The sequence below is a fragment of the Platalea leucorodia genome (genome assembly GCF_965183815.1).
Source record: "Platalea leucorodia genome assembly, chromosome: Z".
Classification (NCBI taxonomy): Eukaryota; Metazoa; Chordata; class Aves; order Pelecaniformes; family Threskiornithidae; genus Platalea; species Platalea leucorodia.
The window spans coordinates 88,752,208-88,776,642 of record NC_138858.1 but is presented as its reverse complement, the minus strand read 5'-3'; the positions used below and the strand labels follow the sequence as shown (position 1 = coordinate 88,776,642).

Below are 24,435 nucleotides of genomic sequence, written 5' to 3'. Positions count from 1 at the left end.
ACAACACGGCGCCCAGGTGGCACAGTCCGTTGGCACCTTTATTGGGCACATCCACCCCATGGGGTACGGCACGGAGGAGATACCGGGGCGGGCACAGTCCATGGGGTGCCAGGAGGGCTCAGGAGGGCGGCGCGGCCGGGCGCTTGGCACGGCGGCGGGCGTACTTGAAGCTCTGCAGCGGGTTGCCGGTGCCGCGGGACTGGAGAAGGGAGGAAAGAAAAGCAGCGTCGGACCCCCTGGCAGAGAGGGGGGATGTCAGGGGGGTCCCGCTGCACCCATCCTGCACTCACCGTTGAGCCACCCCGACGGCTGGCACTGGTGCGGGACAGCCGCAGGCACTTGCGCTTCTTGAGGTTGGGTTTGGCGATGCCGCGGAGGCTGGGGGGCACTGCGGGCAGAGAGCAGCGGGTAAGAGGGTGCCGGTGGCCCCAGGGATGCCCCCATCTCCCCCGCAATGTCACCCCCAGGCACCATTTTGTCCCTACATTGCTGTCCCATCCCAGGGTCCCCATCCCGCCCCTTTTCCCCCCCCCGAAACTGGAGCTGGCCAGCAGGCACCAGGGACGTACCCAGGTACTCGGGCACGTTGCGGAGGTGAGGTTTAACAATGGCGGGATGCAGGGGCTTGTCGTGGCGCAGGACATGCAGGTCGCGGGGGTTGTCCTCAAAGTACGCCTAGGCACGGAGAATCGGGGCACTGGCAGCACCTGGTACCCATCCTGCGCTGCCCGTGGACCCCTGAGACACTGCCCTCTGCCCCTCGGGCAGCCCCGAGCCCGCCAGGAACTCGGGGAGTTACCTTGAGTTTCTCCGAGTTGAGCAGCTCATCCTTGATCTCCCGCAGCCGGGCCTCCTTCACCGCCTGCTTGGTGACGGAGCGCATGGCGTCCTGGGAGGGGACACACAGGGTGTCAGAGCTTAGCACCCCCCAGCCGGTGCCACTGGCAGCCCCCGGCGCCGCCCGCCGCCCACCTACCCGGCAGCGGTAGCGCAGCGCCTCGATCTCCTCCGTGGAGAACTTGTAGGGCTGCAACATCGACTCGCCGTTCTCTGGGGACACACAAGGACAAGTGGGGTCACCCCCACCCTCGCTCACGACACCCCGCAGCCCCCCCAACGTCCCTTGGCACCCACTGCCCCGCCCGAAGCGACACAGGGTCCCTCTGACCTCCAGCGAGCGCATCCTCAATCCGGGCCAGGTCGTCCTGCTCCTCGGGCAGCGCAAAGGTGAGCGCCGTGCCGGGGTTGTCGGCGCGGGCCGTCCTGCGGGCACGGAGAGGACACGGCAGTGGGGCACCCACCCGAGGGGGCTGCCAGCTACCCTGGGCACCCCATGTCCCCCCGCCATGTCCCCACGTACCTGCCCACGCGGTGGATGTAGGACTCAACCGTTGGTGGCACGTCAAAGTTGATGACAGCGGCCACGTTTTGGAAGTCGATGCCCCGCGCGACACCGTACTCCGGGTCCTTGCCTTTGCTGGGTTGGAGAACACACACAAGATGTTGTGGTGGCTCAGGGACCCCCAAGGACACGGAGACACCCCAGGCAAGGGGACATCTGGGACACAGACACCCACGCGGGCACAGGCACACTGGGAAAAGGGATCCCCGTGGGTACAAGGACACTCTGGGCATGGGGACACGCTGGGCACCAACACCCACGTAGGCACGGGGACACCCTGGGCACGATGACCCCAGAGCCACGGGGACAGGGCAGGGAGCCCCCCAAAAAGAAGGGGACACGCTGGGCACAGGGACCTCCCTGGCCATCCACACCCGCACAGGCACAAGGCGTAAACCCCCCCCAGGCAAAAGAAACCCCCCCGCCTTGGGGACATGGCGGGCACAGGGAACCCCCTGGGGACAGGGAGAGCCCCACAAGCACAAGGACATCCCCTGGGCACAGGACCCTGCTGGGGACAGGGACACCCCGGGCAGAAGCACCCCCATGGTTCTGGGTGACCTTCCCTGGCCTGAGCCCTCCCCAGCTGCAGCGGGACATTGCCCTGGTGACACAGTGGCACCCATGGGGCACTGGTGGCACCCACTGGGCTCACCTCTGGGCAGCACCCTTGCGTTTCTTGCGTGGGGGCTGCTCCGCGGGCACCGCCGGCGCCTCCTCGTCGGTGGCCACGATGTAGTCGTAGATGCCCCGGTTGAACTGGGTGATGACGTGGCACCTGGGGACAAGGCCGGTACCCGTCAGCGTCCCTGCCGTGGGCACCCCTCCTCGGTGCGTCCCCCCACCCCAAACCCACAGGTACCCCTGCCCTTCCTCCACGAGCACCCTGCACCCTCCTGGGACCCCCCCGGGTGTCCTTACCCCCACGGCGCCCCAGTCGGGAGCCCCTCACGGGCACTTCCCCTGGCAGCCCAAGGGCACCCTGTCTCCCTGGACACCCCTTAGCTCACCCGGGACACCCTCGGGCCCCCCTCATCCCCACAGAGCACCCCGCCTTCCCCCGACCTGAGGCTGCCCCTCGTCTTCTTCCACAAGCCCCCAGCAGTCACCTTGTTGCCCAGGGCACCCCATCACCCCCAGGCCCTTTGTGGGCATCCATGGGCACCCCATTTTCCCCTTTGCCCTCCTCTGCATCACCCCAGGGGTACCCCAACCCAGCTGGGCACCCCACCATCCCCTCAGGGGTTACCGGGAGCGGGCGGGCAGCTCAGAATTGAGGGCGCATGCCGGGATGCCAAACTGCTCGAGGAAGAGCTTGAGGCGGTAGCAGCGGGCGAGGGTGCCCACGAAGAGCAGGGCCCGACCCCGCAGCAGCCTCAGCTTCAGCAGGGCGCAGAGCAACAAGAACTTGTCCTCCTCGGTGCCACAGCGAACCACAAATTGCCGCAACTGGGAGCTGCCCGGTAGCTGGGGCTCTGGCGGGCGCACCGTCACCTGCATCCATCATGGCAGGGTTGGGGGGACGCGGGCACGGAGCTGTTGTGCTCCCCCCAGTGCACCCCAGCGCCCACCATACCCCATATGTCCCCTAAAATATCACCACATGGGTGCTGCATTCCTACATCCCAGTGTCTCCCCATCTCTGTGCCCGCTCTGGAACCCCCAAACCTCTCTCGGACCCCCCAGACCTCCCCTTGTGCACCCCCCAGGCCTCCCAAACCCGCCCCTGTGCCCCCCAAGTGCCTGCTCACCGGGTTGTGCAGCACCAGCTCCTTCAAGGCCTCCACGTCGGGGCTGAATGTGGCCGACATGAGCAGCGCCTGGTAGATCTTGGGGAGGTGGCTGTGGGGGCGGAGGGGGAGGCTCAACACCAGCCCCTGTGGCTGGGGGTGACGGGGCCCCCCCAGAGCCCTTGGCACCAAACCTGGCAATGCCCAGGTCCCCCCTCTTGAGCACCACAGTGCCCACCAGCCCTCACAATGTGCCCCAAATGTCCCCTGGCTCTGCAAGTGCCGCCCTGTGTCGTCCTGCCCCGGCTGTGCCCCCCAAACCCCAGGCTGTGCCCGCCATGTTCTCCAGCCCCAGCAGTGCCCCCCAGCCCTGGCACTGTCCCCCAAAACCTTGGCTGTAACCTCCATGTTCTTCAGCTGCAGCAGTGCCCCCCAATGCTTCAGTGTCCCCCAAACCGCAGGCGCTGCCCCCCAAACCCTCAGTGTCCCCCAAACCCCTGGCTGTGCCCCCCACATTCTCCAACCCCAACAGTACCCGCCAGCCGTGGCAATGCCCCCCAGGTCCCTGTCCCTGTCCCCCCAGGGTGCCCCTCACCACAGCAGGGACTTGATGTCCTCGCCGAAGCCGAAGGAGAGCAGCAGGTCGGCCTCATCCAGCACCAGCAGCTCCAACGAGTGCCGCAGGCTCAGGCTGCGGGCGCTGAGGTGCGCCAGCACCCGTGCCGGCGTGCCTACCACCACGTCTGGCTTCTCCATCAGCACCGGCCTGGCAACACACCGCGTCACTCGCCTCTGCCGTCAACCCCCGCCTGCCAGGGGGACCCAGGCGTCCAGGGCAGGGGCTCGGGGGTGAGCTTACCGCTGGGCGGCGAGGTCGGTCTGGGCGCAGAGATCGGCCACCCGCACGTCTCGGGCGCAGAAAGCTGCCAGCTGCCGCAGGCTGCGCACCACTTGCTGCCCCAGCTCCTTAGAGGGCACCAGCACCAGCGCCCGCACCGCCTGCGCCACTGCCGAGGGCGCCTGCGCCCATCCGCCGTCACACAGGCACGGGAGAGCTGCCCCGGCGCCCACGGGCCCCCCCCCGTGCCCCACAGAGCCCACTATGTGCCCCACGGAGCCCAGCCCTGCCCACATCCCCCACGGTGCCCACGTGCCCCACGCTGTCCGCCCCTGCTCAGCACCCAGCCCTGCCCCACGGTGCCCGTCCATGCCCCACACTCTCCAGCACCCACGTCTGATATCCCACAGAGCCCGTGTGCCCCACGGCGCGCACCCCTGCCTACACACCCCACACTGCCCAATCCTCCCTAGATACCCCCCAGTGCCCCCCTGCCCAGCACCCCACGGTGCCCCCCCATGCCCAAAGCCCCACAGAGCCCACGTTCCCCTCGGTGCCCCCCAAACCCGATACCCCACAGCACCCCCCCACCTGATCCCACACCCCCCACCGCCCCGCTCACCGCCTTGACGCGCAGGAGGTGCTGGAGCAGGGGCAGACCGTACGCCCCCGTTTTCCCGGAACCGGTCCTGGCCCGGGCCAGGAGGTCGCGGCCCTCCAGCGCCAGGGGAATGGCCTCGGCCTGGATGGCCGTGGGAGTGGCCCAGCCCAGCTCCGCCACCGCCTGCGGGGACCGTCACCTCGGGGGTCGCAGCCGGCGGGGCTCCCCAGTGCCCCCCCGTCGCAGGGGGGTACCCACGGCCACGCCGCTCCCCGCGGCGGGGGGGGCCCAGGCCTGCGGAGCAGCCCCACCGCGAGGGACCCCGCTGCCCCTCATACCCCCTCCGCCCCCAAAGGGCCCCGCTGTCGCGGCCCCCCTCCCCACCGAGGGACCCGAGTCCTGGCCCCCTCAGGGCCTCCCCCCCCCGCCAAGGGACCCAGCGTCCCGGCCCCTCAAGGCCTCCCCCTCGCCCACCGCGACCCCCCCCCCGGCCAGCCCGCCCCCCAGGTGCCCGCAGCCCACCGCCACCCCGCTGCCGGCCCCCGGCGCACCCGCAGCAGCCGCCCGTCCAGCCCCATGTGCTCGAAGCACGGAGCTGCCTCCGCCGCCGCCATCTTGGCCGCCCGCCGCCGACTGCGCCTGCGCGCTCCACCCGCGCCCACCGACACTTCCGCAGCGCGCCCAGAGCGGCCCACGGGAGCGCGCGGCGGGCGGGGCACCCTCCGCGCCGCCCCCTGGCGGTGGAGGACTGAGGAGCGCCCGCGGCCGCCCGGGTCCCTCCGCTCCCGCTCTTCCGGGACCGACACGCACCGCGGACCGGCAACCGGACGCCTGAGCCCCCCGGCCCGGCTTGATACCGCCCCTCCCCCCCAAAAAAAAGCAGCAAAAAAGCCCCATCGGACCCAAGAAAAAAAAAACTTTTATTTTCCCCAAAAAACGCCGCTGCGGGGGCCGGCCCCCACCCTCCCCGATGGCAGGCAGGGCCCCCCCCCCCGACGCTGCCCGCCACCCCCGGGGCTGTGGGAGCCCCCCCGGGGCGGGGCTACACCAGCTTCTTGGCCTCGAAAAAGCTCTTGAGGTGCCTCATCTGCCAGATGCCGGTGAGGATGAGGATGATGGTTTGGGCGATGGACCACCACAGCACCCGCTGGTTGGTGCTCTCGCTCGTCATGCGGAAACGCTCCTCCCGGTACTGTCGGGCAAAGAAAAAGAAAATAAAGGGGAGGGGAAAGAAAAGAGAGGGGCTCAGCCCGCCGGAGGCCCCCCCCTCCTCACCCGTTGGTAGTTTTGCTCCTTCTGGATCTGCTCGACCTGGTCGAGGAGCTGGCGGGCGCGGAGCTGCAGCTCCGTCAGTTTGTCCTTGGCGGCGATTTCGGGGTAGTTGTTGGTGTGTTCGCCCACCTGGATGTCCAGGTGCACCCGCTGCGGGGAAAAGATAGGGCGGGGGGGGACACGTCAGGGGACCCTCGCCGCTGCCGACAGCCCCTCACGGGGTTTGGGGGTGCCCCCCCCCCCCCAGTTACCAGTTTGCCACCAGCGAAGAGCGCCATGCGGGTGGAGTTGGAGTGGAGGCAGATCTGGTGCTCGCCCGGCGTGTGGGAGGTGAAGGTGAAGCGGCCTTCGGAGCCATACTGCCGCGACAGCACCACCTGCGCCGGGACGTGGCTGCCGTCACCCAGTGCCCGCCGTGGGGGGGGGCACCGGGACAGCCCCCGTCTGTCCCACAGAACGCCTGCCCCAGCTGGCGAGGAACCCTGTGCTCCCCAGGGACCCCCTGCCCTGGCCAGAACGCACCCCAGGGACCCCACACCCAGGACAGTGGACACCCCATGCAGCCCAAGGACCCCCTGCCCTGGCTGGAAGGCACCCCAGGAACCCCCCAGCCGAGCTAGTAGGCACCCCAGGAACCCCACACCCAGGCTGCCAGGCCTGTGACGTAGGGACACTCTGCCCTTGTTGGGTGTCACCCCGTGTTCCCCAGGAACCCCCTACCCTTGTTGGGGGTCCCTGTGCACCCCAGGGACCCCACGCCCAGGCTGGAGGGCACCCCACATGCCCCAGAGACCCCACACCCAGGATAGCGGGCACCTCATGCACCCCAGGGACCCCCTGCCCTGGCTGGAAGGCACCACAGGGACCCCCCAACCCAGCTATCAGGCACCCCACAGTGCTAGGCACCCCATGTCACGTAGGGACCCCCTGCCCTTGTTGGTGAGCACCCTGCACTCCCCAAGGACCCCCTGACCTTGTTGGGGGGCACCCTGTGCTCCCCAGGGACCCTCTGCCCTGGCTGGCAGACACCCCATGCACCCCAGGGACCCCACGCCCGGGCTGGTGGGTGCCCAAACCCCCCCGAGGACCCCACTGCTGGGCCGGTGGGTGCCCAGGGTCCCCCAGGGCCGCTCACCTTGCCGTCAGGGTCCTTCACCTCCACATGCATGCCCAGCCCCGGGGTGGAGGGCAGGAATGACTCCGACTGCTTGTCCCACAGCTGCGTCCGGTAGTTCCCTGAGGGGCGGCAGGTCAGAGCAGGCCCAGCACCCCCCAGCCAGGCCCCCCCGGTCCTGTTACCCCCGCACCTCCAGCCAGGACCACCAATCCCATTACCCCCCAACCCCTCCAACCAGGCCCCCTGGTCCCGTTACCCCCCAACCCCCCAGCCAGGCCCCCCGGTCCCGTTACACCCCCTACCCCCAGCCAGGCCCCCCCGCTCCCATTACGCCCCGCACATCCCCCAGCCAGACCCCCTGGTCCCGTTACACCCCCAACCCCCGCCAGGCCCCCCCGGTCCCGTTACGCCCCCGCCTCGGTTCCTGTGGGTCTCTCCTGCCCCTCCCCACCCCCATCGTTCCTGGGGGCCCCCTTTGCCCCCCGCTGCCCGCTGGTCCCTCCCGTTACCCCTCCCGGTGCCCGGTGACCACCTCGCCGCCCCGTCCCCCCGCGATCAGCCCCTCCCGCGCCCCGCACCGATAACCATGGTCTCATCCGGGATTTCCTCGATAAAACAACGCTTCTCGGTCTCGCCGATGTGGAAGTAAAGGCCCTGGGCGCTCCAGGCCGCCAGCACCAGGGCGGCAACCGCCGCCCGCAGCGCCCCGCCGCCCGCCATGGCCCGCGTCCCCCCGCCCCGCCCGCGGGGGCGGCACCGCGCATGCGCCGCCCCTCCCCGCACCGACTGCGCATGCGCCGCCCTCCTCTCCTCGCCTAGTGCGCATGCGCCGCGCTGCTCCCTTGCGCATCGCGCATGCGCTGCTCCCCGTCCACCTGCACCGCGCATGCGCCTCCCGCCGCCGGCCACTCAGCGGCCCCCACGCGACACCTACGGGTGCCCGCTGGGTTCCCGCCGCCGGCGGCCGCCCGCGGCGCCTTACTGCGCATGCGCCACCGGCGCGCTGACACACGCATGAGCAAGGCGCCCCGCCCGGTGGCGCAACAGGGAGGGCGCCGCCCCCCCAGCACTAAGGTTGAGAGTTCGAGTCTCGCCTAGTCCAGATCCGAGGGGCCCGGTGACCCCCGGGTGTGTCCCGGTGTGCACCCCCGGGCGACCGTCCCCGGTTGCCACCCCCGGCCGTGCCGAGCCCTCCGGCGGGGCGGAGCCAACCCTTCACACTCCGCCAGCAGTGTGGCAACACCACCGCCAACCTCCTTCCTTCCTTCCTTCCTCCCTGCCACTGCCCCGGGGCTTGGCGGGTGGGGGTCCCATGGGTGAGCGGTGACCGGGGACCCCCCGGGGAAGGGCCCCGGCGAGGCGGGAGGGAAAGCGGAACCGCGGGGATGATTGCGCCACCGGCAGCCCCCCGCCTCCGCAGGCTGGAAATTTCGGGAGGGATTATAAAGGCGGGGGGGGCGCGGGCGGCGGGCATCGGGGTGCCATGGCGTGCCAGCCCGCGCTCACCCTCGCCCTCCTCTTCCTCTGCACAGAGGCCGAAGGCTTCGCCCTCTGCCACACGCCCGCCCTGCAGACCAAAGTCTTCCAGTATCGGTAAGGAGGGCGGGGGGAGCGCCCACGGGTGACACCCCGGGGACGGAGGGGGTCAGGGCGCCGGGGTGGGCACTGCTGGCACCGCTGTCCCCGGCAGGATTTGGGACGTCAACCAGAAATCGCTTTACCTGCGCAATGACCAGCTGGTGGCCGGACACCTGCAAGGGGCCAACGCTGCCCTCGAAGGTGAGATGGGGACGTGGGGATGTGGGGGAGGACACACGCGTCGGGCACACCCTGATGGCCCCGCGTGTGTCGTCCCCCCCGCACCGCAGAGAAGGTGTTTTGGGTGCCCAACCGTGCCTTCGAGCCCGCCCGGCTGCCCGTCATCCTGGGCATCCAGAATGGCACCCGCTGCCTGGCCAGCCCCCCCGCCAGCCAGCCCACCCTGCAGCTGCAGGTCAGGGGACACCGCGGGGACGGGGACACCAAAGGGACGGGGATGCCACAGGGATGGGGATGCCACAGGGACGGGGACACCAAAGGGAATGGGGACACCATGGGGATGGGGACACTATGGGCATGGGGATGCCACGGGGATGGGGATGCCACGGGGATGGGGACACCATGGGAACAGGGACACTGTGGGGATGGGGATGCCACAGGGATGGGGACGCTAAAGGGACAGGGATGCCATGGGGATGCCATGGGGATGAGGACACCATGGGGACGGGGACAATATGGGCATGGGGATGACACGGGGATGGGGATGCCAAAGGGATGGGGACATGAAAGGGATGGGGACACGAAAGGGATGGGGACACGAAAGGGATGGGGACACTGTGGGGATGGGGATGTCACAGGGATGCAGACACTGCGGGGACACCATGGGGAGGGGACTCATGGGGACAGGGATGTCATGGGGACAGAGACGCCACAGGGTTGGGGACACAGCGGGGACAGGGCACGTGGGGAACATGGGGCTGGGGCATCACAGGGATGGGGACACCATGGGGAGGGGGCACCTGGGCACAGGGACACCGCAGGGGTGGGGACACAGTGATGGGGCATTGCGGGGATGGGGACGCCACAGGGCTGGGGCCACCGCAGGGCTGGGGACAACCGCAGATCCAGGTGGGGCAGCCACCCTGTCTCTGGGGTGACGTTCTGGCGCCGGTGCCTGCCGCAGGACGCCGACATCAGGGAGCTGCCCCACGCCGGCGCGGCCTCGGCCGCCTTCACCTTCTTCCGCTCCTACAAGGACGGGCTGTGGCGCTTCGAGTCGGCCGCCAACCCCGGCTGGTTCCTCTGCACCTCGGCCCGTGGCCACCAGCCCCTGGGGCTCTCCCGGCACCCCGATGCCACCCACCTCCTCGACTTCTACTTCCAGCTCTGCTGAACACCCTCGTCCCTGGGGACGGTGACGTCCCCCACCGGGGACAATGACATTCCCTTAGAGACGACGACGTCCTCACCTCAGGGATGGTGACATCCCGCAGGAATAAAGATGCTTAGGACACCTTGGTCCCCGTGGCATGGGTGGCAGCGGCGGGGGGACAGGACAGGACAGAGCAGGGCGAGCGGTGGCCCCCGGTGCCTGCGTCACCGCGGCGGCGGGATGGCCGGTGTTGCGCCACCGGCTCATTAGGGACGAGGATGGGACGTCCCCAGGGGGGTGACGCAGCCAGCGGGGCTGCCCCATAGCCGGGCGCCTCCCAGGTTCGTTCTCTTCCCGGATTTGGTGGTGGCGGACGCCTCCCGCCCGGCACGCCCCAACCACCGCCGGCACCGCACGGCATGGCCTGGCACAGCACGGCGGGGATGGGGCATGCGGGACTGTGGGGATGGGGCACACAGGCACCGTGGGGACAGGGCATGTGGGACCTCAGGGACGGGGCAAACGGGCACCATGGGGACAAGGTGCATGGGACCACGGGGACAGGACGCGTGGGCACCATGGGGATGGGACACAGGGGACCGTGGGTACAGGGCTCGTGAGGCCATGAGGATGGGGCACGTGGGACCATGGGGACAGGGCATGTGGGGGCTTGGGGACAGGGCTCACAGGACCGTGGGGATGGGGCACGCGGGACCCTGGGGACATGGCTCATGGGCACCACGGGGATAGGGCACATGGGGCACACCAGTGTCTTGGGGACAGGGCACAGCGGCATCGCAGGGACTGTCCACAGGGCACACGGCATCACGGGACAGGGGACACTGTGGGGATGGCGATGGCGGGCGGCACCCGGGTACCACAGGGATGTGGCACAGGGGGGCATCCCAGCCACAGTGACCACGGGCATCACGGGGGGACACACACAGGGGACACAGAGGACAGAGGGATCAGGTGGCGTTTCACCATCGCTTGTGTCCCTGTCGCCCGCCCTCCCGCTGTGGTGGTTCCCGCCCAGCCCATCTCGCTCCTGTACAATTACTGGGGCGGGCTCTGCACCCCCCCCCCACCCTGCCTGGCCCTATAAGAGCCACTGTCACCCGGAGCAGGGGACACAACCCAGAGGACACGGGACAGGATTTCAGAAGCTGACAGATTTGCAGGTATCGCTGGGGATGGGGACGGGGACAAGCTGGGTCCTGCCTGGGCAACATTCTGAGAGCGTTCACTCTGGAGCCTACTGACAACCAGGAGCCTATTGGCAACCAGGAGACCAGGTGCATTGCAGGGGGGATCCCTCACCCACGTCACCCATGTCACCCACGTGCTACCCTCTCTCCCATGCAGGCTCAGCCATGTCCCACACGTCCAGACCTGCCTTCAGGTGAGCGCTGACAGGGTGGGGCCGGGGTTGTCCCTCCCCTCGTACCCGGGGCCTGAGTCACCCAGTGTGGCACCCGCCCTCATCCCTCTCTCCCCCCGTCCCCCGGGCTGCAGCAGGGCCGAGGGTTCCCAGGAGCACCTGGAGCGGCCCGAGACCCACGGGCACCCACTGGGTGTCATGGTGGGGCTGAGCACAGGGACCGGGAACATCATGGAGCCCGTCATCGACCCCGACATGGTGGCCTTGTTCGAGGAGTTCCTGGGGAAAGGTAGTGCCTGGCACGCATGGGGGCCCTGTCCCCACATGTCCCCTGTGTCCCCACCTGCTCCCTGTGTCCCAGTCTCCATGTCCCCGTGTCCCTGTGTCTATCTGTACCCCCACGTGCCCATCACACCCCTGTGCCCCATCCCCATGCCCCCCATCCCCCCATCCCTGTGATGCCCACATGTCCCTGTGTCCCCTGTCCCCATGCACCTGTGATCCCCATGTCCCCCACCCATGTCCCTGGGCACCCATGTGCCTCTGTTCCTAGTCCCCGTGTCCCCACGTGCCCATCACACCCGTGTGCCCCATCCCCATGTCCTCATGTCCCCATGTCCCCTAACTCCGCGTGCCTGTGATGCCTACAGGTCCCCGTGTCCCCATTACCGCACATGTCCATCACTCCTGTGTGCCCCATCCCCATGTCCCCATGTCCCCCATCCCCACATCCCTGTGATGCCCACATGCCCCCGTGTCCCCGTGCACCTCTGACACCCCCTGTGGCCCCCCCATGTCCCCTCTCCCAGTGTCCCCATATCCCCCATCCCCACGGCCCCATCCCCGCGTCCCCATGTCCCCACGTCCCCCAGTCCCATGTCCTTGCGGTGCCCCATGCCCCCATGTCCCCATGCTCCCATGACACCTCCCTGTGTCCCCATGTCCCCTAACAGAGACCACGGAGGAGACATATTCCTCAACGGCCACGCAGCCCCAGGCGCAGCCCTACCACTACCTGGTGCGGGACACGGAGCAGAAGGGGCTCTGCCTGCACAACGGGCAGCTGGTGGCCACCAGCCTGCAAGGTGCCAACGCCGCACAGGAAGGTGGGTGCCTTGGGTGGGATGAGGGTGGCAGCCCTGCCCAGGGGTGCTCCCACCCACCCCATCCACCTCCTCTCCTCGTAGAACCCATCAGCGTGGTGCCCAACCGGCACCTGGAGCGCCGGCGCTGTCCCCTCATCGTGGGCATCCGTGGTGGCACCCAGGCCCTCTCCTGTGGCACCGGCCCCGAGCCCCAGCTGAAGCTGGAGGTGAGCATGGAGGGCATCACGGTGGGGGTTGGCCTAGGGTGGGGGGCACCCTGGAGTGGGGCACCCAGAGGTGAGGTATCCCGAGGTGGGGCATCCCGAGGTGGGTCAGCTCAGGACGGGTGATGCAAAGTGGGGGCACCCTAGAGTGGTGGGGATCCAAAGGTGGGTCAGCCCAAGGTGGGGGCACCCAGAGGTGGGGACATGCCAAGGGTGGTCAACACAAATTGGACAACCCAAGGTGGGGGCACTCAGAGGTGGGGGTATCCCAAGGTGGTCAACTCAAGATGGGCAACGCAAGGTGGGAGGTACCCCGGAGGGGTGGGGACCCAAAGGTGGGTCAACCCAAGGTAGACAACCCAAGGTGGGGGCACCCTGGGGTGGTGGATGTCCGGAGGTGGGTCAACCCAAGGTGGATAACCCAAAGCGGGGCAACCAGAGGTGGGGGAATCCCAAGGTGGGACAACTCAAATTGGGCAACCCAAGGTGGGGGCACCCTGAGACAGTGTCATCCCCAAATGGTGTCACCCTGAGGTGGTGGCACCTGGAGGTGGGGGTTCCCCAGGGTGGTGTCACCTCATGATGGCATCACCTGGAGATGGTGCCACCTTGAGGTGGTGCCAGCTTGAGATGGTGGCACCTGGAGATGGTGGCACCGGGAGATGGGGGTTCCTGGGACGGTGTCACCCCAGGGTGCTGTGCCAGCGGTGACACCCCCGGCCCCATGACAGGAGGTGGGGCTGCTGGACCTGTTCTCGCGGGGGGCCGAGGCCACCCCCTACACCTTCTACAAGACCTTTGGTGGCTCCACACACACCTTCGAGGCGGCCGCCTTCCCCGGGCGCTTCCTCAGCACCGCCCCGGGGCCGGGGGAGGCGCTGGCCCTGGCCCCCCCCCCCCGCCATCACCGCCTTCTACCTGCGTCGCAAATGACCATGGCTCCCATGGGTGAGGGGGACACCCATGGGTGGGGGTGTCCTCCCCGCTGTCAGCCCCCCGCGTGGGGGAATAAAGCGGCGGTGTTTGTCTCAGCTTGTGGTGTGTGGTTTGGGGGGGGGAAGGGGACAGGTTCGGGACCCGTGGGGAAGGATCGGTCCATGGTGGGCGCAGGATCGGGCCCCCTGGGGCAGGATCGGGCCCCGTGGGACAGGATCAGCTCATGGAGGGGCAGGATTGGGCCCGGTGGGGAAGGATCGGGACCCATGTGGCAAGATAGGCCCACGGTGGGGGCAGGATCGGGCCCCGTGGGGCAGGGTCAGCTCATGGAGGGGCAGGATCGGGCCCCGTGGGGCAGGATCGGCCCACGGTGGGGGCAGGATCTGTCCATGGTGGGGGCAGGATCGGGCCCCAGCGGAGGCGGGGCCGGGCGCGCCGAGGGGGCGTGGCCTCACGGGGGGCGTGGCCGGGACCGTGTGCGCCCTTGCCCCGCCCCCCGGCGGTGGGGGGAGGAAGGGGGCGGGGCCGGCGGTGGACACGCCCCGCGCCGCGCGCCGGCAGTGCCGGTAAGGGGAGGGGAGGGGAGGGGGGACACGGGCGGGACCCCCGGCGGGTCCCCATGGCCCCGGGGGGGGCGCGGGGTCCCCCTGGGGCCCCCCACAGCCCTCAGCGCCACCCAGGGCCCCCCCCCGGCCCTGGGGGGTCCCCAAGCCTTGAGGGTGCCCCCAAAGACCCTTGGGGACCCCCGTCCCTGGGGGCCCCCCTAACTCCTGGGGTCCCTCATGGCCCCCGAGGGGCCCCAGGGCTCCGCTGGAGCCCCCACATATCTCTGGGTCCCCCCCACACCCCTTGGGTTCCCCCCCACCCTTTTGGGGTCCCCCCCCACTCCTCGGGCCCCCCCCACTGCCCCCCCCCCAAATTTTGGGTTCCCCTACAGCCTTTGGGGTCCCCCTCCACCCCTTGGGGCCCCCCCAGAGCCCCCCTCACCCTTTGGGTCCCGCCACCACCACCCTTGGGGTCCCTGGGGTGCCCCCTACCGCGGGGGGGGCACTTGGGGAGGGGCAGGTTTTGGGGGGACCCCCCGATGCCGTTGGAAGACACCCCCTTGGGTGACTCCCCCTCCACTCGGGACAGGGGTGCTGGCGTGGGGGGACACACGGGTGGGTGAGCTGTGACACCCCCACCACCACCGCCACCGTGGTGGTGGCTTCTCTGATGGCTGCTATGGGGTTGTGCTCCGCGGCGGCCTACGTGGGCGCGAGGTGCGGGAGCGAGGTGCGGGTCGCGGCGTGGGGTGCAGCCCCCCCCGGCTGGCGGGGTCGGTTGGGGGTGTCCCCCCCCCTCCTCTCCCATCCCCCTTTCCTGCCCCGGCAGGGCCGGAAGCCGGCGGCGGTGGCGGTGACGCGGGTGACGTGGGGGCCGTGACGTGGGTGCCGTGGGGTGACGCAGGGGAACGGGACGGGGTGCGGGTGCTGGGGCGCGGGTGCTCGGCCCCCACCACTGCCCAGAGGTGCCCACCCTGACCCCCTCCCCCCCCAGGCTCTCCCTCCTCCTCCTCCTTCCTCCTTCCATCCCTCCTTCCTCCTCCGATCCCTCCCTCCTTCCTCCTCCGTCCCTCCCTCCTTCCTCCTCCGGCCCTTCCTCCTTCCCTCTCTCCCGCCTCCCTCCTTCATCCCTCCTCCATCTCTCCCTCCCTCCTTCCCTCCCTCCTTCCCTCCCTCCCTCCTTCCTTCATCCCTCCATCCTCCCTCCCTCCCTTCTTCCTCCACCCTTCCCTCCCTCCCTCCCTCCCTTCCTCCTTCCTCCCTCCCTCCCTCCCTCATCCCTCCATCCTCCCTCCTCCATTCTTCCCTCCCACCCTCCCTCCCTCCTTCCCTCTCTCCCTTCTCCCTCCCTCCCTCCCTCCTTCCTTCATCCCCCCATCCTCCCTCCATCCCTCCCTCCTCCCTCCCTCCCTCCTTTACTTCCTCCTCCCTCCTTCCTTCATCCCTCCATCCTCCCTCCTCCATCATTCCTTCTCTCTCCTCTCCCTCTCTCCTTTCTCCCTCCTTCCCTTTTCCCTCCCTCCCTCCTTCATCCCTCCTTTCCTTCTCCCTCCCTCCCTCCCTCCGTCCCCCATCCTCCATCCCTCCCTCCCTCTCCCCTTCTCCCCCCCACTGGGGTGCAGGGACCCCCACCCACCACCCCTCTTCTCCTGCTCCCCCCTGCAGGGCTGACCCATGGCCATGGGGCCGGGCACCGGGACGCCAGGCAGGACGGGCAGCTGCCTGCACACGGCAGGCAGGCAGCCGTAGCAGTGGGCACCGCGCCATGGAGCCGACGGGCACCCCCGCCACCACCACCACCCCCCCCGGGGTCCTGGCGGCGCAGGACGCCATCGTCTTCTCGGGGGCGGGTGGCGAAGGGGTGACCCCCCCCGGCCTGGCTCCCCACCGTGGCACCCGCTGTGGCACCCGCCATGGCACCCGCCGGCACCGACGTCTTCTGGGCCAGCCTGGTGCAAGCCCAGATGTGCGTCTGGGAGCTGCAGGGAGCCATCGAGGGGCAGCCGGACGGTGGTGACCATGACCGAGCACCCCAGGATGGCCAGCACCATGGCCACGGGGCCACAGCTGGGAGGGCGGCTGCGGCGCGGAGTGTGTCACACCAGTGGCGTGGTCCTGGGTCTACAGAGGAGAGCATCTCGCACCAGCACGTGCCTACAGATGGGAGCATCTCGCCCAAGTTCACGCCCACGGATGGAAGCATCTCACACAAGCACCAAGGCCATGGATCCACATACGAGAACATCTTCCACACGTCCACAGGTGGGAGCATCTCACATGAGCATCATGGCCATGTGCCTGCAGATGGGAGGATCTTGCCCAAGTTCACGCCCATGGATGAGATCATCTTCCATGAGCACCAAGGCTGTGGATCCACATGCGAGAGCATCTTCCACATGTCTACAGGTGGGAGCATCTCACCCACGTCCATGCCCTTGGATAAGAACATCTCACCCAAGTTCATGCCCATTGATAAGAACATCTCGCCCAAGTCCACGCCCACGGATGAGAGCATCTTCCATGAGCAGCAAGGCCATGGATCCACATACGAGAGCGTCTTCCACGTGTCTACAGATGGGAGCATCTTGCCTGAGCATGTGCTGACAGATGGGACCAACTCACCCAAGTCCATGCCCGTGGATGGGAGCATCTTGCACAAACACCAAGGCTGGGGATTCGCATATGAGAGCATCTCACACGTGTCCATGGGTGGGAGCATCTCAAACGAGCACTGTGGCCATGTGCCTACAGATGGAAGCATCTCGCCCAGGTCCATGTCCATGGATGGGAGCATCTCCCCCGTGTCCGTGCCTGTGGATGAGACCATCTTGCAGGAGCACGTGCCGATAGATGGGACCATCTCACCCAAGTCCATGCCCATGGATGGGACCATCTCACCGAAGCCCGTGCCCATGGATGGGACCATCTCGCAGGAGCATGTGCCCATGGATGGGACCGTCTCGCCCAAGGCTATGACCATGGATGGAGCCATATCGCCCGAGTTCATGCCCACGGGTGGGACCACCTCACCCGACCACCGGGACCCCGAATGCAGCGAGGAGGAAGAGGAGGATGCTGATGAAGATGACGATGGCTGCTCCTCCCAGGAGGAAGACGCTGAGGAAGAGGAGGATCTGGACGAGGAGGAGCCCCAGTTCCACACCAACCCCCTCTTCCAGAGCCAGGTGCCCGCACCCATGGGTGCCCAGCGGGTGCCCCTCTACCGGCCCCATGGCATCACCCTGCAGCCGCTGCTTATCACCGAGGGGGACGACGCCACGGGGGGCACCGAGGAGGGACGGGGAGTGGGGTGTGTCCCCCACACCCTCCCACCCTTCGGGTGCTGCCCAGTAGGAGGGGACGTTGATGGTGCCGCGAAGCAGGGTGAGTGTGGGGACCCCCCCAGCCTTGGGGCTTTTTTTTGGGGGGGGGCACTGATGCTGATGGGGACCCTCCCCCGCTGTGTCTTCTCCCCCCCCCAGGACCCCCCCGATCCCCAGGCCTGGCGCTCTCCGACCCCCCGGATCTGCCCCCGGGATCTGGGGACCCCCCCAGCCCCCTACGGCTGCAGCCAGAATGGGGGTACCGGGACCCCCCCAGACCCCCAACCCCTCTGGAGCTTATTGCAGGGGGGGGTGACCGGGACCCCCCCCAGCCCCGGTTACCCCCCAGGTGTGGCCTCAGGAGGGGGAGACCAGGATCTGCCCCTCCCCAGGCCCCCGACCCCCCCAAAGCCACCCCTGGGAGGGAGGTACCAGCCCCCTGCCGGGCCCCTGACTCCCCCAGATTTGCCCCAGGGAGGGGAGTACCAGCCCCCCCGACCCCCCCCCAGATTTGCCCCAAAGAGGGGGGTATCAGCCCCCCACCTGGACCCTGACCCCCCCAGATTTGCCCCAGGGAGGGGGGTACCCACCCCCTGCCGGGCCCCTGACCCCCCCAGATTTGACCCAGGGAGGGGGGTACAAGCACCCCCCAACCCCCCCAGATTTGCCCCAAAAAGGAGGGTACCCTCCCCCTGCCAGGCCCCCAACCCCCCCAGATTTGCCCCCAAGAGGGGGGTATCAGCCCCCCGTCAGGCCCCTGACCCCCCCAGATTTGCCCCAGGGAGGGGGGTACAAGTACCCCCCAACCCCCCCAGATTTGCCCCAAAAAGGGGGGTACCCTCCCCCTGCCAGGCCTCCAGCCCCCCCAGATTTGCCCCAAAGAGGGGGGTATCATCACCCCACCAAGCCCTTGCCCCCCCCAGATTTGAGCCAGAGAGGAGGGTACCAGAAACCCCCCAGCCCCCTGACTCCCTTCAGTCTCCCTCAGGCCCCCCCCAGCCCCCCATATCAGCCCATGCGAGGGGGGTACCAGCCCTCCCCCAACCCCCTGACCCCCCTAGACCTCCTCCAGCCCCCCCCAAGCCCCCCAATCCCCCCATATCATCCCCTGGGAGGGGGTTACCAGCCCTCCCCCAGCCCCCTGCCCCCCCTGGATCACCCCCAGCCCCCCTCCCCACTCTCCTCCCTGCTGCCGCGGGGTCCCCCAGGACCAGGGGTTATCGGGGGGGCCCGGGGGGGCCCCCCCACGCTGGGACATGGCTGTGCCTGGCTGCCGGCATCCCCGGGCGCTCCCTGCCCTGGGGGTGAAGTGGCGCAGGGGCCCCCCCCCCGCCACCCCCCCACCGCACCCCGACACGGAGGAGCTGCCCCCCGAGACAGGCGAGGAGCCCCCGCCGGACCCCCCCGCCAGCACCCATGGGTGAGGGACACTGGCGCCGGCCACGTGGCCTCCCCAGCACCCCCAGGCCCACGTGGGCACCCCCCCCTCCTGCTGTCCCCCCCAAATCCTATCCCAAAGCCCTGTCTGTCCCCCCAGGCCCACTTGGGCACCCCCCCCCCCACTGTCCCCCCCAAATCCTATCCCAAAGCCCTGTCCCCCCAGACCCCCCACCTGTCCATCTGCCCCCCCAAACCCTGTCCCAGAACCCCTGCACCCCTCCGACACCTGTCTCTGTCCCCTGACCCCTGTCTGTCTGTCCATCCCCCCCAGACACCCACCGGTCCCCCAGACCCCTGTCTGTCCCCCCCAGCCCCCCCATATGCCCCCCCATATGCCCCCCCCCATTCCCCGTCCACCCCCCCCAGACCCCTGTCTGCTCCCCCAACCCCCCCGCTAGCCCCCAAATCCTGTCCATCCATCTGCCCCCAGACTTCCATCTGTCTGTCCAACCCCCAGACCCCTGTTCATCCCCCCACCCCCCCTCCGTCTCCCCAGACCCCCCTGTTCCCCCCCCATCCCCTCCTAGCCCCACACCAACCAGTGGGGCAGAGTTAAGGGACCCCCCCCCAGCACCCCCTGACCCCTCCCGTGTCCCCCCCCCAGGTGCCCCCCGGGGGGGTCAGCGGTGACACCGGCGCTGGCAAATGGGGGACAGGGGCGTCGGGGGGAGGCGCAGCGTTTGGCCACCCGCCTCTTCCACCTCGATGGCTTCAAGAAGTCCCAGGTGGCCGCGTTCCTCCGCAAGAAGTAAGGCTGGGGACACACACACACATCCCCCCCTTTGCCCCTTTGGGGGGGGGGCCCTGGGCTTGGGGACCCCCCCCCATAATCTCATGTGCTCCCTTCCAGCAATGATTTCAGCGGGATGGTGGCCCAGGAGTACCTGGATTTCTTCCAATTTGGTGGCCAGACACTGGACCAGGCGCTCAGGTAGTGAGGGGGGGGGGCTTTTCAGGGGGACAAAGGCGCACCCCACCCCACCCCCCCAAATGATAGCACAGCTGGGGTGGGGGGTGGGGGGTGGGGAGGAGAGATTTGGCAGGGTTTGGGGGCTGTTGTTGTCCAGGGGGGTGGCTTTGGGGTCCGGGGGGGGCAGATTTGGGGTGGTTTAGGGTCCAGGGAGGCAAATGTGGGGTGTTTTGGGGCCAGGGAGGGCAAATTTGGGGTGTTTTGGGCCGGGGGGGGCAGGTTTGGCATATTTTGGGGTCAAGAGGGGCAGATTTGGGGTATTTAGGGGTCTGGGAGCAGAGTTGGGGTCTGCTGGAGTCCATGGGGGCAGATTTGGGGTGTTTTGGGGCTGGAGGGGCCATATTTGGGGGGGCTCTCAGCCTCTCTTGGGGTCCAGGAGGGAAATTTTGGGGTCTGTTGGGGTCTACAGAGGCAGATTCAGGGTCTGCCAGGCTCTAGAGAGGGGAAGATTTGGGGTCTGGGAGGAGTGGATCATAGAGGCAGGGGGGCAGCCAGCATGCAGGGGGGTGTCCTGGGGGGAGGTAGGTGTTTTGGGGGTCCCGCTGCCATCGCAGGGGGGGCCCCCAGGTCCTTCCTGCAGGCGCTGGTGCTGACGGGCGAGACGCAGGAGCGCGAGCGCATCCTCGGCCACTTCTCCCGGCGTTACCATCGCTGCAACCCCGGCGCCTTCCCCTCCCCAGGTGAGACCCTGCGGGGGGGGGCACCCCCAGGCCCCCCCCATGCATCCCCAGATCCCCCCCCCCAGCTCCTTTGCCTCCCCCACCCCAACCCCGTGCCGTGCCTCAGTTTCCCCACCCACCACCCCTCCCCTCCCAGCACTACGGGGCACCCCCAGCTGCACCCATTGGGGTTCACGGTGACGGGTGTCCTCACCTGGAGGGGGGACCCCCACCCTGACCCCCCCACGCCCCCCCCAGACGCTGTGCACTCCTTGACCTGTGCCATCATGCTGCTGAACACCGACCTCCACGGGCAGGTGAGAAAAGCGGGGGGGGGGCCCAAAAATCCACACCTGATATTTTTGGGGTACTCTGGGGTGCAAAATTATTGGAGGCGGACACCCATGGCACCCACCCTGCTCCTGCAGCGCCTCGGCCGTGCCATGACCAGCTCTGAATTTGTGGCCAACCTGAGCGGGATGATGGACGGGCAGGATTTCCCCAGGGAGCAGCTGAAGGTATTTGGGAGGGGGGTGTTCTGTGAGGCTGGAAAGGGGGGGTACCCCCCTGGACCCCCACCATGAACCCCACTTCCCCCCCCTCCAGGCTCTATATGGCTCCATCCGCAGTGAGAAGCTGGCGTGGGCAGCGTGAGTATGGGGGTTATGGGGTGGGGGGATATGGGGTGGGGGGCACCCCATGATGCTGAGCACCCCATAGGGATGAGGAGGAGGAGGAGGAGGAAGAGGCGGGTGGGGGGGGCAGCCTGCCCCCCCTAAGCCGTAAGAAGAGCAACCCCTTCCTGGACCTGCCGGGGGGGGCCGGGGCCATCACCTACCGCCGGGGCTGGCTGGCCAGGAAGGTGCTGGCCGAGGCTGACGGCAAGAAAAGTGAGTGGGGGGGACTGGCAGGGGGGATTTGGGGGGGTTTGGGGGCACGTTGGGGTTTTGGGGGGTCCATGAGGGGGATTTGGGGTCTAGGAGGGCAGATTTGGGGAGGTTTGGGGGCAGGTTGGGGGTTTTGGGGGGTCCATGAGGGGGATTTGGGGTCCAGGGGGGCAGATTTGGGGTGGTTTGGAGGCGGGTTGAGGATTTTGGGGGGGGTCCATGACGGGGATTTGGGGTGGCTTGGGGTCCAGGGAGGTAGATTTGGGGTCTGTTTGGGCCCAGGGGGGCAGATGTGGGGTATTTTAGGGTTGGGGGGCAGATCTGGGGGCTCCCTGCCTCTTTTAGGACCCAGGAGGGTAATTTGGGGATCCATTGGGGTCTATGGAGGCAGATTTGTGGCTGCCCATCTCCGGGGGGGAGGAGGACAGATGTGGGGCCATTTGGGGTCCATCGGGGTCCCAGTGGGGGGGCAACGCCAGGGTCTGTTGGAGCCAGAGGGGGGGTCCCAGTTTTGGGGGTGTCTTTTGGGGTCCAGCTTTGGGGTCCAACCATGCCCCCCAACTTCTCCCCCCCGCCCCCAGCGCCGTGGGGCAGACGAGGCTGGAAACCCTTCCAAGCTGTGCTAAGGGGAACGGTCCTCTACTTCCTCAAACCTGGGGGACGAACGGGGGTCCCCCGCCGGCCCCCCGATCCGGGACCCTTCCCGGACCCCCAGGAGGAGGAAGGACCCGAGGCCGAGGAGCCCTTGGGGGTCCACCACGCCTTGGCCGAGCGCGCCAGCAAATACACCAAGCGCCCCAACGTCTTCCGCCTGCAGACGGCCGACTGGCGCGTCTTCCTCTTCCAAGCCCCGTGAGTAACCCCCCGGTGGGGAGACAGAGGTGTCCCCAAGGGTGGTGACATCACCCATGACCTCATATGTTCATGGCAGGACGCCGGAGGAGATGTCCTCCTGGATCTCCCGCATCAACTTGGTGGCCGCCCTCTACTCCTCGCCCCCCTTTCCCGCCGCCGTCGGTTCCCAGCGCCGCTTCGTCCGTCCCATCCTCCCCGCCGCCCCCAGCCGCAGCCCCCCGGTGAGCCCCCGCTGCCGGGATGGGGCGGGTGGGTGCACCCGTGGGTGCCCACCATCACCCGCCCCAACCTTCTCCCCGCGGGCAGGAGGAGCAGCACCGCTCCCACGAGGCGTGGATGGAGCGGGTGGCCCAGGAGCTCTTCGAGCATCAACGCAACCTCCCTGAAAAGCGGGGACGAGCCCGCGACCTGGACGAGTACCGCCTGAAGAAGGAGTATCTCCTCTACGAGGTGGGGCAGATTAATTCCTAATTAATTTAATTATATGGGACACTCAGAGATGTGGGGAACACGGGGACATCCCTGTGGTGGTGGCTCATCTCCATCCTCATCTTCCCCTGGGAGAGATGCTGCTGTGGGACATGGGGGACACCAGGGATGTCCCCATGGTGGTGGCTCACCCCCATCCTTATCTTCCCCATGGGAGAGACGCTGCTATGGGACATGGGGGACATTGGGGACACCAGGGACACCCCCATGGTGGTGGCTCATCGCCATCCTTATCTTCCCCATGGGAGAGACACTGCTATGGGACATGGGGGACACCAGGGACATCCTCATGGTGGTGGCTCATCTCCATCCTTATCTTCTTCCATGGCAAAGATGCCACTATAGGGGACACCAGGGACATGGGGACATCCCCGTGGTGGTGGCTCATCTCCATCCTTATCTTCCCCCTGGGAGAGACGCTGCTATGGGACATGGGAGACATGGGGGACACCAGGGATGTCCCCAGGGTGGTGGCTCACCTCCATCCTTATCTTCCCCATGGCAGAGACGTCGCTACGAGACCTACGTGCAGGTGCTGGAGACGTGGATCAGCACCGGCGCCCAGGACCTGGAGGGGTGGGAAGCCCAAGCGGGGCCAGTGGTGGCCCCCCCGGACCCCCCCACCCTGACCAAGGCCCACTCCAGCCCCTCGCTGGTCCCCGAGCCCCCTGTCGCCCCCACCATCCGTGTCAAGAGGAACATCTCCGAGCGCCGGACGGTGAGGAAGATCGTCCCCAAACGCAACAAGAACCTGCTGTGATGGACACAGGGGGGACATGGGGACATTTGGGGGGGGGCGCACCCCCCCCAGCCCGGTACGAGGTTCCTTCGGGCACCGCCAGTATTGAGCCAACCTGGGGGGGGGGGGCTTGGGATTAAGGATGGGGAAACTCAGGGAGAACCCCCCTCCCCCAAAAGGTATGGGGGGTTGGGGGGGGGTCACAGCCCCCCCAGCCCCCCCCAGCGTTGCCGCTGCACCCCCTCCCCGCGCCCGCTGCCTGCTGCTCTCTGTCGTGCAATAAAGGTGTCCGTGCCACCGCTGCCACCCCTGTGTCCCCAAAACACCATGGGGGGACACACACACACGGGGCGGTGGCCTCTGTCCCCGCGCCGATGCCGCCGTCGCCGCCATTTCGGTGCTCGCCCCAGTAGGTACGGAGAGTGGCGGCAGGGTGGTTGGGGACCCTGGGAGGTGACAGTATATATGTTACCTGGCTGTGACACCCATAGAGAGACCCTCCTCCGCGGGGCACGCAGCCTCCAGCACCCACGGGTGTGCAACACCACCGCCACCGGCAGGCAAACCCCATCAGAGCAGCATCTGTGAACCCCAAAACACCCAGGATGGGGACAGGGCTCTCCCCCGTCCCCCCAAAAAGCCCCTGCACCCTGAGGGGGGACCCTTCCCTCACCCACCAGCAGCCAAAGGAGCAGCCGCAGGTGCCAGGCCAGAGCCACAGCACCAACAAACCCAAAAGGGTGGGGAAACCCCCCAAAAATGCTTTATATGGGGCAGGATGGAGCTCATCCTCATTAAAGGCCTAATTAACAATGCTAACAGGGGCTGCGAGATCGGGGTGTGATGCAGCATTTCCCAGCAGCAAATGCAGGATGCTGCAGGCATGAAGGGGGTGATAAATTTATGATAAAGTAGGAATTAATATTTGTATTTATGATAAATTTATCCTAAGGTGGGGATTAAAGGGGGTGCAGGGGGATCCCAGTTAATGCTGCTGCAGGGGACAAACCCCAACCTGGCAACCGGGGGAG

At 68.0% G+C, this 24,435-nt stretch overlaps 5 protein-coding genes across 6 annotated transcripts; 3 read left to right on the top strand and 2 right to left on the bottom strand.

Moving 5' to 3' along the window:
- Positions 1-12: 12 nt before the first annotated feature.
- Positions 13-5,202, bottom strand: LOC309602955 (putative ATP-dependent RNA helicase DDX56). The gene is made up of 14 exons (XM_082337137.1): positions 5,123-5,202; positions 4,593-4,754; positions 3,992-4,152; positions 3,728-3,898; positions 3,154-3,244; positions 2,652-2,896; positions 2,058-2,180; positions 1,361-1,477; positions 1,169-1,263; positions 977-1,050; positions 800-889; positions 570-675; positions 291-388; positions 13-199 (listed from the first exon to the last, which is right to left on the bottom strand). Exons 1-14 carry the CDS (start codon positions 5,183-5,185, stop codon positions 119-121), a joined length of 1,677 nt encoding a protein of 558 aa, XP_082193263.1. The 5' UTR covers positions 5,186-5,202; the 3' UTR covers positions 13-118.
- A 340-nt stretch (positions 5,203-5,542) lies between these two features.
- LOC309603064 (transmembrane emp24 domain-containing protein 4) lies at positions 5,543-7,692 on the bottom strand. Its single transcript, XM_082337433.1, has 5 exons — positions 7,539-7,692; positions 6,979-7,079; positions 6,095-6,220; positions 5,847-5,993; positions 5,543-5,763 (listed from the first exon to the last, which is right to left on the bottom strand). Exons 1-5 carry the CDS (start codon positions 7,678-7,680, stop codon positions 5,614-5,616), a joined length of 666 nt encoding a protein of 221 aa, XP_082193559.1. The 5' UTR covers positions 7,681-7,692; the 3' UTR covers positions 5,543-5,613.
- A 549-nt stretch (positions 7,693-8,241) lies between these two features.
- On the top strand, positions 8,242-10,014 carry LOC309602366 (interleukin-36 receptor antagonist protein-like). Of its 2 annotated transcripts, XM_082335877.1 has the most exons (5): positions 8,242-8,276; positions 8,493-8,553; positions 8,651-8,739; positions 8,829-8,953; positions 9,683-10,014. In XM_082335877.1, exons 1-5 carry the CDS (start codon positions 8,273-8,275, stop codon positions 9,890-9,892), a joined length of 489 nt encoding a protein of 162 aa, XP_082192003.1. In that variant the 5' UTR covers positions 8,242-8,272; the 3' UTR covers positions 9,893-10,014. The 2 variants fall into 2 exon arrangements, with proteins under 2 accessions (XP_082192003.1, XP_082192002.1); XM_082335876.1 differs by lacking the exon at positions 8,242-8,276 and having other exon boundaries at positions 8,295-8,553.
- A 1,436-nt stretch (positions 10,015-11,450) lies between these two features.
- Positions 11,451-13,494, top strand: LOC309602582 (interleukin-36 receptor antagonist protein-like; the record flags this gene model as incomplete). The annotated part of the gene is given in 5 exon segments (XM_082336243.1): positions 11,451-11,541; positions 12,206-12,358; positions 12,440-12,564; positions 13,293-13,451; positions 13,453-13,494. Coding segments are annotated over 5 exon segments (570 nt in total).
- A 529-nt stretch (positions 13,495-14,023) lies between these two features.
- Positions 14,024-24,434, top strand: LOC309602581 (uncharacterized protein). The gene is made up of 15 exons (XM_082336242.1): positions 14,024-14,063; positions 15,708-17,426; positions 17,525-17,793; positions 18,676-18,785; positions 19,410-19,553; positions 19,656-19,736; positions 20,343-20,455; positions 20,693-20,751; positions 20,863-20,952; positions 21,041-21,084; positions 21,155-21,324; positions 21,903-22,173; positions 22,253-22,397; positions 22,483-22,626; positions 23,171-24,434. Exons 2-15 carry the CDS (start codon positions 15,956-15,958, stop codon positions 23,423-23,425), a joined length of 3,366 nt encoding a protein of 1,121 aa, XP_082192368.1. The 5' UTR covers positions 14,024-14,063; positions 15,708-15,955; the 3' UTR covers positions 23,426-24,434.
- The last annotated feature ends 1 nt before the right edge of the window (position 24,435 follows it).